Below are 16,111 nucleotides of genomic sequence, written 5' to 3' on the forward strand. Positions count from 1 at the left end.
CTCTGTGACCAGCTGAAGGGACTCTTGGATTCGGGAAGTGGGAGTGGCATGGGTCCCAGGCGGGGGGCTCTCAGCTGGCTCCTGAGGAGCATCTCTGGATAGGACTGGGGATTCCACAGGAGTACTTGTCATGCCCGGTTCCATTGGTAGCTATGCCAGTAAAGCTGCCGTTACACTGAAGAGGCTCTTCCTTGTGTTCATTCATTCATTCATTCTTCATTCATTCATTCCTAGTACTGATATGTGCCAGGCATGGATGGCTGCCCTTGTGCCCTGCCTTTCACTGAGGCACTCACTTGCTCATTTATAATATGCGCTTTCAATACCAGCTCCATGTGGCATGCTCTGTTAGACACCATAGAAGAAAGAGTTGTCTCAACATGGCTCCTCCTTCCAAAGCCCAAATTCAATTAGTGTGTCAGGTGATCAAACCAGGCAGGAGGGTCTGGTGTGTTGAAGATGTACAGAATAAAGTCCTGAAGAATGGCTAGGATGGTGAAGGGCAGAGTAAGAAAACAGAAAGAAGGAAGGTGACAGGGTACACAAGGAGAATCTCTGGCACCTTGCTACTCTCTGCTTGCTGATGCCCCACCCCACCTCTAGCTCCTGCCCCCAGAGTATAGATATGTAGATGCAGTCCTGAATGTCAACTTCCCATGCACGCAGGGACTGCAAAAGGTGGACAGGCTGATCTTTGCAGAAGCCTCTGGATGCATGAGAGCGTCGGAGATCTTTACAGGAGTGCCCATGGGGTGAAGGATGGCGGGGTGGGGCTGTTCATTAGAGAACTGGTCCTGAGGAGAGAGGAGGCATGCAGTAAGATCTTTCACTCTGTGGAGGTTTTGAGTCTTAGGTTTCGAACACTGTGTTTTAGTCAGTCGGGTGGCAGCTGAGGGGACATGAACAAGTTTGAGACTTGGGGCTCAGAGGAGCTGGGCCCAACTCCCAGCTCTGCCTCCGAGAACTGTGACCCTGGGCACTTAGATCCCTCTTTGAGCTTCCATAATATGAAAGTGATGGTAATGTCCACCTTTCCAGATGGATTTGAAAGTATGTAGCACACTGTACCCAGGGAGGGAGTGGGGAGGCCCCGGAAGTGTTGAATCTGCATCACAAGTGGGCTGAACTTGGGGGTGTTAAAGTAATTTCTCCTGTTTCTCTTGAGTTCTGCTGGGCCTATATTTAATTTAGTTTGTGCTTCAGATTGGGGAAGCTCTCTGAGTTCTTTGGAAATCTGTGGTTGCTTGCTGTTGTCGTTACCAGGGTGCAGTTTTCAGCTCAGCCAGTGTCTGCATGAGATAGTCTTCCGCTCTTCTATCTGTGAATAGAAGAAGCGTCAGTGAATATTTGTGAAATCTTTTGTTTCAGTCCTCAAAACGTCAAACATGGATATATCCCAGGTGCTCCCCACCTAGGTGCTGGGCCAGCGGGGCCTCACACTAAGGAGGGTGCCTCAGAGACCTGCCTGTGTCTCAGGGCCTGGGTGGGGGGGCTCCAGGGAGAGGCCTGACAGTCAGTGCCCATGGTGGCGTGCAGAAGAAGGGCACACCCGAAGGCAGCGGGGACTGGGCTCCCGGGCCGAACGGGGTGGCAGCGCTCATCCAGTCCTTCTGCGCTCCAGGTTGCTGTACAAAGCCATCGATTCAAATGGAGAGAACGTCGGCCCAATCTACAACTACCGCGTGGAGATCTCCATCTTTTTCATCATCTACATCATCATCGTCGCCTTCTTCATGATGAACATCTTCGTGGGTTTCGTCATTGTCACATTCCAGGAGCAGGGAGAAAAAGAGTATAAGAACTGTGAGCTGGACAAAAATCAGGTTAAAGTCACACACTGTTTGGGCTTCTATCCCTTGAGGAGGAGAGAAATTACTTATCTTTTGATGGTTTCCCTGTGCACAGAGAAAGTGCCACCTGTGTCGGTCCCTGGGGCTTGGGCCCTGTTCGGAGCATACTCACAGCCAGTCTGAGACATAGCTGTTGAAAGTTAGGTTTGCAGGTATAGATCTGGCTTTGTAATTGTGGAATCTATCCCCAGACCTGTCTGTGAGAAGTCAGAGAGAAGTGCTTGGGTCACCTTTTGTGGGCATGACCCACCAGTGACAGTTTACAATCCTATAGGGTGGTGTGGCTAAGGGACAGAAAGTACCCAATGATTCTCCCAGAGTTCCTAATGGCAGATAACGCCTTTTACCTCCTCAACCTTGGCATTGTTGACATCTTAGGCCAGATAGTTCTTGTTGTGCTTTGTAGGATGTTTAGCGGCATCCCTGGCTTCTACTCACTGGATTCCAGTAGCACTTTCCCATCTCCTACCTCAACCCCTGTTTCAGATGTTACTAAACGTCCCCTGGATTAGAGCCGTTGGCTAGGGAGGAAATATGCTATCACACCACAGGAAAAGGCACTATCTGTAAGCTTGAGACCAAGGTTTCCCTGGCACCAATCTCTCTTTATCTAGTACCCTGTTTTAACCAATCCGGTAGATGCAGTGCTTTGGCTCTGATTGGGAGGTGATGCGAGGAAGCCAGGCAGCCTGCATCAGGGTCCTGCTCTACCTGCTCTGTGCCTGTGGGTGTGTCCCTGATTCTCTCTGGGTTTGCTCCTTCATCTCTAAATCGAGGGCATTTAGGAGTTGCTTTTAGAGGTCCCTTTCAGCCTTAAAAGATGATGAGATGGAGGTTCTGCTTTGGTAGGTCACCCCAGGTCCTCTATCAGCAGCATCTCGGTTTGGTGATGACAGCGAGAGCAAGAACAACCTGCCAGCCAGGCTTCCTGGGGGAAGTGGCTGTGGTGAGACAGCCTGCTGTGGGCTGCAGCCATACCCACTGGGGGAAAAGTGAGGACAGTGCTGACTTGGTTTGTAGGAAGACGTTGCTTTGAGTTGTCAGAACATTTCTATAGATCCCATCAGTGCCTATCAGAGGGAGGCCTGGCCTAGCTCTTCACCGCACTAAGGAAGAAGAGTGTCAGTGCAAGGCCCAGGGCGGCCAGGCTACACCTGAGCTGAAATGATGTCACCCAAGGTTCAGAACCTGCTCAAATTGGGGGTCCCCGTGTCAACCTGTGAGGTCACAGCAGGGCCAGGTCCCAGACAGGAGGAGCTTGTCTGAGTCAAACCAGAGTCCCAGCAGAAGAATGGGAATAGGTCTGGGCCTGGGCGCCAGCAGGGCCTGATGCTGAGCTCGCAGGGCTGGAGGCTCCCCCTGGGCTTGCTACAGCCTCAGCCCCAGAGTAGTGGGGAGGAGAGCGCTCTGGCCATTACTGATCTGGAGGTCTGAGAACATGACAAGTTCCTGAGCCTCAAAAGCCCAGACGGACATGTAGCTAGCTCATGAGTAGACATTTACAGTTAACACGCTGTGGCTCCTGAGAGGTGACTCCTGTGGGTCCATCCTGGAGCGGCCATAGGGCTCAGTCCTGAGAGCAGTGAGCTCAGTCCCTCTGGTTCTTGAGGATTTCTGTGCCTCTTGTGACATGGCTTCCTTCCCTGGAGGACAGTGTGGGCAGGAGAACTACAGCTGTGACCTACCAGCGTAGGGTAATGGCAGGAATAAGAACTGGGGCAAGGCCTCATGTCTCTGCTTGTGTACTATGAGACCTCAGGCGGGCAGTCTGCAGCTCTGGACTCAGTTTTATAACAAGTAAAATGGAGGCAGACTGGGATATCTGGTCACCCTCAGGTTGTTGTGAAGGTCAGAAGGGGTGATGGAGCTGGTGGCCCTTTGTCCCTGATGCAGAGTGGTGCCTGAGGGGGTTGCCTTGGACCTGGGTCCCTGCCAGCAGGTGCTGCCCTGGCTCTTTCCAAGCAGGTGAGAGCTGTGTCCTTTTTCTGTAGACATGCTCAGGACCCCTTGTTGCTCTTTTCTGCCATTGCAGCGTCAGTGTGTTGAATACGCCTTGAAAGCACGTCCCTTGCGGAGATACATCCCCAAAAACCCCTACCAGTACAAGTTCTGGTATGTGGTGAACTCCTCGCCTTTCGAATACATGATGTTTGTCCTCATCATGCTCAACACACTCTGCTTGGCCATGCAGGTAAAATGGTGACCCGTGAACATGGGACCATGTCGGGGCCTTCTGCATAGTCCCGTGCTCCAGAATCTGAGGGTGGAAGGTCAGGCCCTCCCAAGAGGGTGGGTTTGATTTTCTGATGAGTCTGGGCTGTACTTTGGTCAGAGTCCTGCTCCTGGCTAACAGTCTTCACGGTAGGAGTTTAAGAATTGCTCTTTTGTTTAAGAGACTGTATGTAGGCAACATTTCTATGAAGCCTGAGCACTCAGTTCTATGAACCTTCCCTGGGCTCCTGGAGCCGAGAAGTGGCTGAGGACAATAGCTCTGTCTGTGTGGAGTGGCACAGACAGGGTTTCCAATCCTGACTCCTCCCCAGTGGGGCAATCTTACATAAGTTATTTAAATCCTCTGAGCCTACTTTCTTTATTAGTCAAATGGGAAGTCCATCACCCCTGCCATAGATACAAAGTATATGCTGGGTAACTTGTCTCAGGCACTTTGCTCTGGGCCCCTCACAGAGTAAACACACAATGTTGAGAACAATGTATAAGTCACATTCCTGTCTTCAAGGAACCCTCAGTGTGGCGGTGCAGAGGTCTGCCCTTCATGGGGTATTTAGCTGGACCTCATTACAGCTCTTCCTGGCTCACAGGGGTCGCAAGGAGTAAAATTCACTTCAGTTGGCCAGGCTGGATTACAGTATAGTAGTTGTGTTAATACCATTAATATAATTCTATGTATTTTATATTAACACTGCAATTAATAGAATTAACAGCTTTTCCAGCAGTTTTATTGTCTGGTTGCACAAGGACAAGAAGCAAAGACCAAGGTCTAGATTGAGTTTTCACACTGACTTGAAGAATTTGAGCAAACCTACTTCCAGTGCTATCTAGAAAATGGGTCTAAAAACAACCAATGATAAATTTTCTAGCATTTTCCTCAAATTTAATCATTCTTTATGCTTGAGAAGGACCATATGCTGATGTAGGGGAAAGCAGGAAGTCAAGATGATACTGTCTGTTATTGAACATAGAACTAAACGGCAAGACGTTTATCCCTAACCAAATCCCACCTTTATTCCTAGGCATTTGGGTGGGTTCTGCATTGTGCCTGGTCACAGCCCTGAGTATAGACCCTACCAGAATGTGGGCTGGGTTCCTTTTATCCTGAGCAGAAGAAATTGGTTTTTCCCTTTCACTCTCATTTTATCAAGGCCCCCCTGCACTTTGTGGGGAGGACTTGTGCCCTCCCAGTACCAGTGGGGTCATTGGGACAGGGTGCTAGACTGTGGAGGTTGCCCCTCTGTCCACTCAGATGACGGACACCTGTAAGGAGTGGAGGGCTGGGGAACTAACTCCCTTTTGCAAGTTGGGAAGGAGCCTCTGAGAACTGTGCCTCTGTCTTCACCCACAGCACTATGAGCAGTCCAAGATGTTTAATGACGCCATGGACATTCTGAACATGGTCTTCACTGGGGTATTCACCGTCGAGATGGTTTTGAAAGTAATTGCGTTTAAACCTAAGGTGAGTTGCTGAAGCTACTTCTCAGAGGCTGTTGCTGAATCACCCCCGAGAAGCACCTGCTTCCTGTTAGTCTTGTGTTACTGAATTACGCTGAATTGTTCTGGCCGAGAACTGGGTTATCACCTGAGAACATTAAAATCTGATTAGGGCCTCTGTCTACATATGGGAAAATAAATCTGCAAAAGCAAAACCTCATAATAACAATTCTAAGAAAAAGAAGAAGGGAGGAGAGAATTGGGAATCGGTAGAGTGGAGATTGTTTTAAATCTGACATTCTGTTTCTAGAATAGCCTGTTTCAGGCTGTCTCAGGGAGGCTTGCTTCATTTCTGGAGCCCTGGAGAACTTGTTATATCAGAAAGAATTCAGCTCTGGCTTTACTTTTCGATTTCTAGGATGAAGACTTTGGTCTTATTGTTCTTGATCTATAGAATTGTTTTTACCTTTTATGGAAAGTTCTACAGCTGTAGACCTCTCATAGCCATACCATTTTTTGTTTAATTTAGAAAAATTTCACTTTAAGACAAAATGAGACATGAAATGTGTTAAAAACTGTACTGGACAACTTAGTACAGTTGCCTCCTCTGGGAGGGAGTGAATCCATTTCACAAGTGTCAACATCTGTAGTGGACGAGGCAGAGAGAACAGTGTCACAGAGCACACACGGTTCTGGGATCCAATCCCTGTCTCCACTAGCAAATCAAATAAGTTCCTTAACAAGGCCCTGTGCCTCAATTGCCTCATCCATAAAATGAAGACATAGTAGTCCTATTGCACAGGGTGCTCGTGAGGAGAACAGAATCACTAGCTGTGCCCTGCTTAGACAAGTGCTTGACGAGCAGTCGCAGGCTGTGGGTGTCAGTCCTGTTCCTGTGACCACCACCACCATCATCTTCAACTAATGATGAGCTATGGGACATTTGACCCTCAGTTTCTTTTCTAGCAAAGCCCCAAACTATCAGAGTTAGAGAATGACAAGTTCAGTGACCCAGTGATTGGTTCATCTGTGTGTAAGGTATCTGACAAAACTAATTTCAGACTTGAGTTACAATATGATGATTTCACATACTCGAGATGTATACGAGTTCTAATTCAAAACTGTTCCTTTTTTTAATTTGAATTAATTCCTATGCAATCTTTATCAGCTCTTTGTGGACCCAAAAGAAAGGACACTTGTAAGTGACCAATTGGGGTGATTGCAGTGGGGTCCGTTATGGCACTTTCTGCATGGCCAGGTGTTATTTACTGTGACTTGTCCATATCTACACAAAGAAACATTTCTTCCTTTTCCAAATTCATCTTAATTTCCTTTGAAGATTTTGGTTTGCTTCCCTCTCACCTCTACTTCTTTGAGTAATATTTGTCTGGACTGATAGAAAAGTTTGCAGAGTAACAACTTGAGAAATGCAACATGGAACATCTCTAGGGAGCAGTTCCTGGACGCCTTGCCGTGCCTTCCCTTGCCTGGTGATTAGGCTCTGAAGTTTTTGAAAGCTTATTTGTTCCAGGCTAAAGAGAAGGCTCACTTGCCCGTGGCATGTGTGAGAGAGAGTGTAAGAGAGAGTGTGAGTGTGAGTGTGAGCTTGGACCTTGTTGCATCAGTGGCTCATTACTGCACACTGCTCTGCCCAGTAAACCACTGAAACCAGACCTGGGAGGGAAGTTCAGTGGCCTGTGAACAGACTGGAGATACCAAGGGAAAATGTATAATCAGTACTGATCAATCAGAGTTTTAAAATGAGTGATTTCCGCTAGAAATTGTGCTGCTTTGTCATTTTACTTAGCAAGATATTTTCATAACACCTCTGTGCTTGGGAGCTCGATCGCTGACACAGAGCCCTGCTGAGCGTGCTCCCTGAATTCTCCTTGTCTTCTCTTCACTGTCAACAACCAGCCCCCCAATGGGCACCCCCCCACCTGGGGCAGTGGGGTGCAGGGACCATGTTTTAGAGGGTGCATCTCCTCCGTGAGGAGATGGCCACATGGGACAGAGGGTTGGAAAACCTGGCCCATCAGTCTCATCTTGGCAAGGTCTTTGTCTGCTGTGAGGAGCTTTGTAGCAGGGTCCCTTGGACAGCAGTCTCTGTAGTGAGGGCCACACCTTCTAGGAAAACACCTTCTAGGAAAATTCCTCAGCCTCTCTGTCAGGAGAGCCTGGTGGCAGTTGTTTTGTAATTCAAATACAGAAAGTGAGTTGGACCAAACCCTCCTGGTAGGCGAGAAGCTGTTGTAGGAGGAAGGGTTAAAGCAAAGCAAGAAGCCTGACTCTGGGGGCTTGTTTTGTATTCCAGAGTCTGACCTAGTCATCGGGCCCTGTGAGGAGCACATTTAGGGGAACATGGTCCCAGGACCTACGAGGTGAGGTCACCCAGCTTCCACAAGCAGGACAGGCTGTGGTGGGCAGACAGAAGTGGGTGCTTCCCGGTGGGGGGCGGGCTCACTGCATGGGAGAGCTGTACTGAGCCTGAGTGACGTAAGAGGTGAGGCGGTGAGAAGCCACAGAGCCAAGGACTAGGGCAGTGATTTTCAACCGGTGTGCTGCAAGAATCTTTAAAACAAGCAATACCTGTTTAGTCAAGGGCACCGACTTCTTTTCCTTTAGATCAGGCGTCCCCAAACTATGGTCCCCTGAGGCCATTTATCCGGCCCCCCGCCACACTTCTGGAAGGGGCACCTCTTTCATTGGTGGTCAGTAAGAGGAGCACTGTATGTGGTGGTCCTCCAACGGTCTGAGGGACAGTGAACTGGCCCCCTGTGTAAAAGGTTTGGGGACCCCTGCTTTAGATGGTCAAATAAAAAAACAACAACCAACACAATAGCTGGCCAGTGTAAATGAATCAAAATTGTACCTTTGGCCCTGGCCGGTTGGCTCAGTGGTAGAGCGTCGGCCTGGTGTGCAGGAGTCCCAGGTTTGATTCCCGGCCAGGGCACACAGGAGAAGTGCCCATCTGCTTCTCCACCCCTCCCCCTCTCCTTCCTCTCTGTCTCTCTCTTCCCCTCCTGCAGCCAAGGTTCCATTGGAGCAAAGTTGGCCCGGGTGCTGAGGATGGCTCTGTGGCCTCTGCCTCAGATGCTAGAATGGTTCTGGTTGCAACAGAGCAACGCCCCAGATGGGCAGAGCATCACCCCCTGGTGGGAGTGCCGGGTGGATCTCAGTCAGGCACATGCGGGAGTCTGTCTGACTGCCTCTCCGTTTCCAACTTCAGAAAAATACCCCCCCAAAAAAAAAAATTTGTACCTTTTTTTTTTTTTTTTGGTCAGATCGTCAGCAAATATATTTTTTGGTGTGCTGCAGAATTTTAGTAATTAGTTTATGTGTGCCATGAGATGAAAAAGGTTGAAAATCACTGGATTAGGGCAAAACAAGCAGGCTGTTGAGTGTATTCTCTCAGCTCCCCAGGGAAAGCCACTGTCCTGAGTTGACCTCACACACTCTAGGCTCTGCTTTTGACGTGGAGTTGGCCACGCAGCCCTGGGGTTTTCCTCTCGGTGAGAGACAAGCCTGGCCCCCCGGGCCTTCCTCTCCAGCACTCCTTGGGGAAGTCACTAGAATTCTCTGATGAAATCTCTTGTTCTAAGGAGGGAGCAGAGAAGGGTCTTTTCCAAAGTACTGGCTCCTGCAGTCAAGAAGACCACTTCTAACTTTTCTGAGGCTCCTTCTTTGTGCTTCTAGATGTCACCCTTGTGGTTGGTCTAGCACAGTGGTCCCCAAACTTGTTTGGGCCACGGACCGGTTTAATGTCAGAAAATATTTTCACGGACTGGCTGGGTGGGTGGCAGTTGATGAGGATATCATGTGACTGAGGCACTATGATTGTAGGAGCAGAGCGCACGGGCGGCATGGATGGATGGATAAATGTATCACGTGACCGAGACAAGCGTCAAGAGTGAGTCTTAGACGGATGTAACAGAAGGAATCTGGTCATTTTTTAAAAATAAAACATTGTTCAGACTTAAATATAAATAAAATGGAAATAATGTAAGTTATTTATTCTTTCTCTGCGGACCGGTACCGGTCTGTGGCCCGGGGATTGGGGACCACTGGTCTAGCACACGTTTGAGCCAGGTGACCTTCCTTGGTCATGGTGGGTTCATCCCCAGAGAGCCACACTTTGTTCCTAAGTCTTAGGCGATAAAGTCTTTGGATCTTCCTTCTACCTCAAAAATAGTTAATTTACCCGCCTAGCCCCTTGGGCTTGGCAAAAGTAAAGAGTAGTTAGGTTTGGGGAAGGAAGGGAGAGTTTGGTGCTGTCCACATGCTTATGTGCAGAGCTGATGCACAGTGGACACAGGTCATGTGGCTCTATCCGCCTCCCCGGACAGCACTCCCTGCCTCGGGGTCCTTGGCAGGAGTCAGGCTTATTACGAAAGCCATGGCATTCTTCCTGGAGGACATGCTCTACCTCCTGGGAAGAAAATTTCATACTCTTTTTTTCAGTTCTTCAGTGGTCACATATAATTTAGGTGATTTATTTTAATGACAACAGTCTCGTTCTTCCTCTTCTTAACTAGAACTTTATGTCAGACTTCTTCATGGGCTCAGCCTTTAATGTTAGGGTTTCTCAAAATTCTCTCCTAGTCCCCTTCTCTCCTGGTAGAATGGGTAACTGCCCAGGGCTTCAGTGGCCCCTCTATATCATCCAAATCTCTACTGCCTTCCTCCTTTCTGAGTTCCCTCCCTGCTAGGTCATCTCTCTGCCTCTGGCCTCGGCCCCTCTGTATTTGTCTTCCTCATACTCCCCTTGTAAACCCAAAGTTGGTTGTGTCATTCTTCCAACAAAATTCTGGTACTGGCCACCTATTACATGAGAAATATAATTTTCTTAGGCTAAGTTCAGAGTCTTCTGCTAAACCTTGGCCCATTGGTATTTCTGCCTCATTTCCAGCCACTCTCTCTATCACTCCTTTTCCCCACCCCATCCCCAACTGTTGACATGCTCAGCCTTACCATGGCACATGCTTCTGCCTGTTATCCTTCAAGGCGTGTTTGAAATATTGGCTCCTCTGTGACACTGTCTCTACCAACCAGCCAGAGTCAGCTCTTCCCTATGCATTGTATTGTTATGTGCTTATCGTTCATTAGCATCATCATTGCTACCTCAGGTCTCCCCCTCCACTAGCTGATGTCACAGGCTGGGTCTTCTTTGTCTCACATGATGCCTGCTACCAGCTGGGTACTCAGTAAAGATTGGGGAATGGCCTGATCAGACGGTGGCGCAGTGGATAGAGCATCAGACTGGGACACGGAGGACTCAGGTTCGAAACCCAGAGGTCACTGGCTTGAGCGTGAGATCATAGACTGGCCCCATGGTTGCTGACTTGAGCCCAAAGGTCGCTTGAAGCCCAAGGTCGCTGGCTTGAGCAAGGGGTCACTTGGTCTGCTGTAGCCCCCCATCAAGGCACATATGAGAAAGCAATCAATGAACAACTAAGATGCTGCAACAAAGAATTGATGCTTCTCATCTCTCTCCCTTCCTGTCTGTCTGTCTGTCCCTATCTGTTCCTCTCTCTGTCTCTGTCACATACACAAAAAATGATTGGGGAACTAAGAAAGGAATAAGTAGATGAGCCTGTAGGCAAGATCAGCCTCTTACGCCAAGAGGGTACCTGGTTTCCTATCACAGGATATTTGGGCAGAGTAGAGTGGCCAAAAGTGAATATGTCTTCCTGTAAACCCTCACTTGGCCTTTGAAAAGGCTTATTTATGCTGGTTAGAAAGCTGCCAGCTACAGTTTCTATGAAAAGTTGGCATTATGGGTCATATCTTGAGTCAAATGCTGCCCTGGCAGGAACTGGTAAGTGATCTGGCTGCCGTGGTCAACAGCAAAGCAGGACGTTTGTAAAGGCTTCTTCAGGTCTGCAGATGAGAGAGCGAGAGACTTCTGGCAGTCAGAGACCCTGGACTTGGCTGCTTTTCTTGTTTCCCACATGTAGCCATTCCACAAACTCTCCCACACTGTGTCAAGGCTGTGCAACATCCTGGCTGAAGTGCCAGGCTCTGCTTCCAAGGCCCCGCATTTGGGCAGGAGACAGAATTCTTGGAAATAATGGAGTTGCCTGGCCCCAAGGCCCACATTAGTCTGGTTTATGATTTTAAATTTCTGGAGTCAGAATTATTTCTAGGTAATAGATGTTATTGCAAGTGGCTGATTGACTTGGTTTTTTTAAACAAGTGGGGCAAAAAATAATATAAGGGCTGGCTCTGGCTGTGCAAGTAGTGACTGTTGGTTCCACCTGATGGGCCCAGGCCTCAGAATTCAGCTATAAGAGAATGTGTGTCAATGGCTCAGAGAGAAGGAGATGGGCCCTCTGTTGGAAGCTAGTGTCTGATTTCCTGGTTATACCAGTCTTCGGTGAGAAAGGGGTGGGGGACTGAGTCATACTCACTTGACAGTGATTTTATTACAAAGGAGGCTACTACACAGGAAAACAGGAAGTGGGAAGAAAGGGCAGGCTGGCATTTTCTGCCTCCCCTGGACCTAGCTGAGCCAGTGACGCCAGCCACCTGCCCCAACTCAAGCCTCCTGTTGCCATTGTCGGGTTAGGGGTGTCAGCCTCTAGGGTTTGAGTGTGAGGGATCCTCTGGAGAGAGTGTTGATGAGGTTGCCAAAGAGTTTCAGGACCCCAGATGTCAAGCCCTTCACATTGATTTTAAGTGATTTTATACAGAATCATGGGCCACGGTGGCCCCATGGGACAACAGTTTGTTGGCTAATGAGAATGATCCAAAGGCGAATACTGATCATTCTGGACAGACAGGATCTGTTCAAGAGTAGAGTCCAAAGTAAACGATGGGTTGGCACCCAGCACCCTGGTCATGGACTTGGCCTCAGGTTAATGTCGGACTGTAATGGGGGGAGCAGAGCGCAGGGTGGCATGGCCAGGGGCTGTCTGTGTGCCAGGATGGGAGAGGAGGACGAGTGCTTGGCCTTCTGTGTGTCTGCTGGAGGCCCAGCTGTTACTGATGACCAAGGGTGTTATTAAAGCACCTGTTCCTCTCTAGGGAGCGGGGAAGGATCACCACACTCTAGCTTTTGAGTTGCTGTTAATCCTACAAAGGAAAGGACATGCCCTGACCCTCAGAGCATAGTCTGCCAACTAGCTGAATGTAGTCTGCCTACTGGCTGTTGCCCATTCCTAACAGTGTGCACCATTTCAAAGAGAATCTGCATCCTTACAACCTGGGGACATCCACAGCAGCACTCAGTGCACCCTGTGATGATGCTGATGATTTGGTCTGAGCCCTCCTTGATGAAGGAAGTTCTGTGTTCCTTTATGTCATGGCACAAGCTCTTCACTCTGACCAGCATGACTGGCCTGTTGGTAAACACTTGTCCTCCGAAGGGCCCGTCTCTCCTCAGCCTGGCCAGCCAACAATCATGCGTCACGAGAAGAAAAGCCAGAAGGTGTAGGGTGGTATTTCTTAAGTCTACCTTCCCAGTAGACTTGGGTACACAGGTCATCAGAGTCGGTACAGGTGAACTTGTTTTGTTTACTTCTTATAGGACTGAGATAGAGGGCTGGGTGGGTGGCAGTTGATGAGGATATCATGTGACTGAGGCACTATGATTGTAGGACGAGAAGAGACAGGTAAAGAATTGGGATCAGAAGTCATGGCAGTTGGGTGGGAAATACATTAATTAAGATGAATTTGTGTAAAAACCCAAATCATCAGTCAGTGTCATAACTCCCTCACATGTGCACCTGGAGTGATTGACAGTAACTGGAACAAGCATCCCTGTCCAGCCATGAGGACCACCAGCATGTCCAAGCTGACTGTCGTGTCATAGAAGGCTGGGGCTCTGTAGCGGCTTCCTCTGGGCCTGCGTTTGATCATAAGTTCATGGGACCTGACACTTCAAAGTACCTCCTGTTCTGGTTTTCTTGATCTAGTTTGAAGTGTACCCAGTGGTGAGCACACTGGGCTCATTTTTTAATATTACTCCGATCTGAATTTTTATTTCCAAAACATGTTCTGACTTTCTAGAAAGACATAGTGGAATTTATAGACATTTGCAGCTGGGACTGACAGACATTGGCCTTGCAGCTGGGAGCCTCTCTGTAATACTACCCACCACCCTGCCAGATCTCAGCCTTCCTGGAGGTGTTGGGAGACAATAGGCACTAGTTTAGCACCTTCTGTGCCAGGCACAAAAGGCAGTAGAATGAATGGCACATGCATATAGATTTGTAGGTCACACTCATGGGGATGTTGTACCTTCAGAATTGTAAGATATGAGGACCTGAGGAAACAGCTCTGGGCTGAGTAAGTTCTGACAGATGGAAAGGAGTCCTCCTAGCCTGGAGGGTGAAGAGAGAGGGAGGGAGCTAGAGCCAGTGAGGGGAGGAGTGTGCTGGCGATGTGGGGCTTTTCTCGATGGTAGTGGGAGCCCTTGAGCAGCCTCGTCATCCATCAGTTCTCTTTTCCTCGGTAAGACCTGCCCTGGCTTCCCCACAAGGCCCCACCCTCATGACCCAGAGCGAGCATCTCTGTCTTGACTCTGTGCCGTGGACCTGTGTGCCTCACTGTGCCTGTCTCTATCAGCCACGCCATATGTCTCTGTCCTGTTAGACCGAGAACACTGAGAGGACAGGCACACCCTGTGTAAGGGCACAGAAATGGAAGCATGTGGAATGCTTGACCACAGTGCTCTTTAAGTGCAGAGGAGAAGGGAGTGGGGTGCCTGGGGTCCCTGTGGAAGGAGTCAGAGGGGCTTGCTCTCCCATCAGTATGTGAGGGTTTGGGCTTATCACCCTGGATGTCAGGGCAGAGTTGCCAAATGCCTCCTTCTGTCCTGCAGATATTCTGCTCGGTTTGATGCTTCTCAGAGCCATGGGTCTGCATTGTGTGCGCGTGTGTGCATATATGCACGTGTGTGTGTATTTGTGTGTGTGAGTGTGAGTGAGTGTGTGTGTGTGTGTGTGTGTGTAGCCTCTCTAACACATGCAGGTGCACAACATCCTTTGTGTCCCTTCCCACCTGTGGACAGTTTTGTTGCTTCCCTTTGGCTCTCCCACCCCACCTGGTTGCCATGGGTGCTGCGGGGCCTCGGATGTGTCCCCATGCAGTCTGTGTGGCGGTTCATTCATACGTGCTCATACATGTCTGCCCCCTGCCTGCTCTGTCCAGGGGTATTTTAGTGACGCCTGGAATACGTTTGACTCCCTCATCGTAATCGGCAGCATTATAGACGTGGCCCTCAGCGAAGCCGACGTGAGTATGCGCCCGCCCGCCTGTGGCTGCCCGCTCTTGTCCTGTCTGTGCACACCCTGCTCCCTGCCTGCACCGCATCACCTGGACAAGTCACAGACCCCAGTTTCACTTTATCTAAAACCAGGAATTTCCTAGTGAGGGCTGCGGAAAAGGGCCCTTTGAAGGTCAAGCCTTATTCTGGGCCTTTGTAGACATAGCTGCCTTCTGGAGGACTGTTTTGCAGCAAGCATTACCCAAGTCACTGGTAGGCAGGGCAAGATAGGCTCTAACTGTTTTCATCTTCTGTGTCAGCAGTGCTATCCAAAGTGGTGTGTCTATAACATGTTTGTTTTAGGGTGGTTTTTCAAGTAGCCGGGTGGCCCAGTGCTAGAACGCTCCCTGTTTATAACACTGTCCTTTTCTCTTTTTCCTCTGTGCCTCCTCCTCTGTGGCTTCTGAATGCTTGTCCTAACAGCACTATTTCACCGACGCATGGAACACTTTTGATGCCTTAATTGTTGTTGGTAGCGTCGTTGATATTGCTATAACTGAAGTGAATGTAAGTAGCAAACTCTGTGTCCTGCAATGTAATTGCTTTTGTTCAGTCTAATGTAGAGGAGACTAGAAACCCCCAGCCCAGGGATCTCTGGGTGTTTTAGAAACACAGGCACATATGTCTTTTGAAAGACTGAGACCCTTTTGTGGTCTCCCCACTCTGACCCCACTCCCTTCTCCTGAAAGAGAGTGGGAAGTAAATGTAGAATTACTGGTTTAGAACTAAAATATTATTTTAATAGACTATCTTGTTAAAATGTTAAAGGCTAGGAGTTAATTATGTGAGTATGTAAACATTAGCACTCACCAGCAGCGTGACCTGGGCATGCCACCTGACTGGCTTTGTGCCTCAGTTTTTTATGCTATAAAGTGGAGTTCAGAACACGTACCCTAGTACCCACAGTGGTTCTGTGAAGCCATGGGGAGCCCCCCCCCCCCGTCATACTCTGAGCACATGGCCGTGGCTGCTCATGTCCTCTCCTGTCCCCTGTGTCTGCTGAGCCTGACTAGTGACACTGGGGAACATCTCCCATCCTAGCTCCCCAAATGTGAAGCAGACTGAAAACTGTCCCAGACCAGGGGAAGGAGGGCTTACTGCATAGCAAAGATCAGAGGGAGTCAGTACTCCTTTGTTGCACTCAGTTAAATACTTTGATAAAGGAACAAGTAGCTTAGTGGGTGAAACGACAATCCCCTCTCCCCTTTACAAGGCATCCTGAGAACTGTTCTTTAAAATTAAGAGGCTTGAGAAAGGGGAGCACCACCTCCTACCAGCTCTTCTTGGGTCTTACCTATGCTTAGACTAATGGGCCTGTGGCAGGCAG

General features: G+C 49.1%; 1 protein-coding gene across 10 annotated transcripts in view; it reads left to right on the forward strand.

Annotated features, from left to right (window-relative positions):
* The window catches only part of CACNA1D (calcium voltage-gated channel subunit alpha1 D), a 355,364-nt gene that overhangs the window by 287,065 nt on the left and 52,188 nt on the right, over positions 1 to 16,111 (forward strand). For 5 of the 10 annotated variants that reach the window (XM_066352103.1, XM_066352110.1, XM_066352102.1 and 2 more), the window contains 5 exons: positions 1,622 to 1,823; positions 3,883 to 4,041; positions 5,431 to 5,541; positions 14,670 to 14,753; positions 15,208 to 15,291. In XM_066352103.1, coding sequence (XP_066208200.1) covers positions 1,622 to 1,823; positions 3,883 to 4,041; positions 5,431 to 5,541; positions 14,670 to 14,753; positions 15,208 to 15,291 — 640 coding nt within the window. The remainder of the gene's footprint in view (positions 1 to 1,621; positions 1,824 to 3,882; positions 4,042 to 5,430; positions 5,542 to 14,669; positions 14,754 to 15,207; positions 15,292 to 16,111) is intronic. The other 5 variants (XM_066352111.1, XM_066352106.1, XM_066352108.1 and 2 more) reach the window with 2 other exon arrangements.

This window comes from Saccopteryx leptura, chromosome 10 (genome assembly GCF_036850995.1).
Source record: "Saccopteryx leptura isolate mSacLep1 chromosome 10, mSacLep1_pri_phased_curated, whole genome shotgun sequence".
Lineage (NCBI taxonomy): Eukaryota > Metazoa > Chordata > Mammalia > Chiroptera > Emballonuridae > Saccopteryx > Saccopteryx leptura.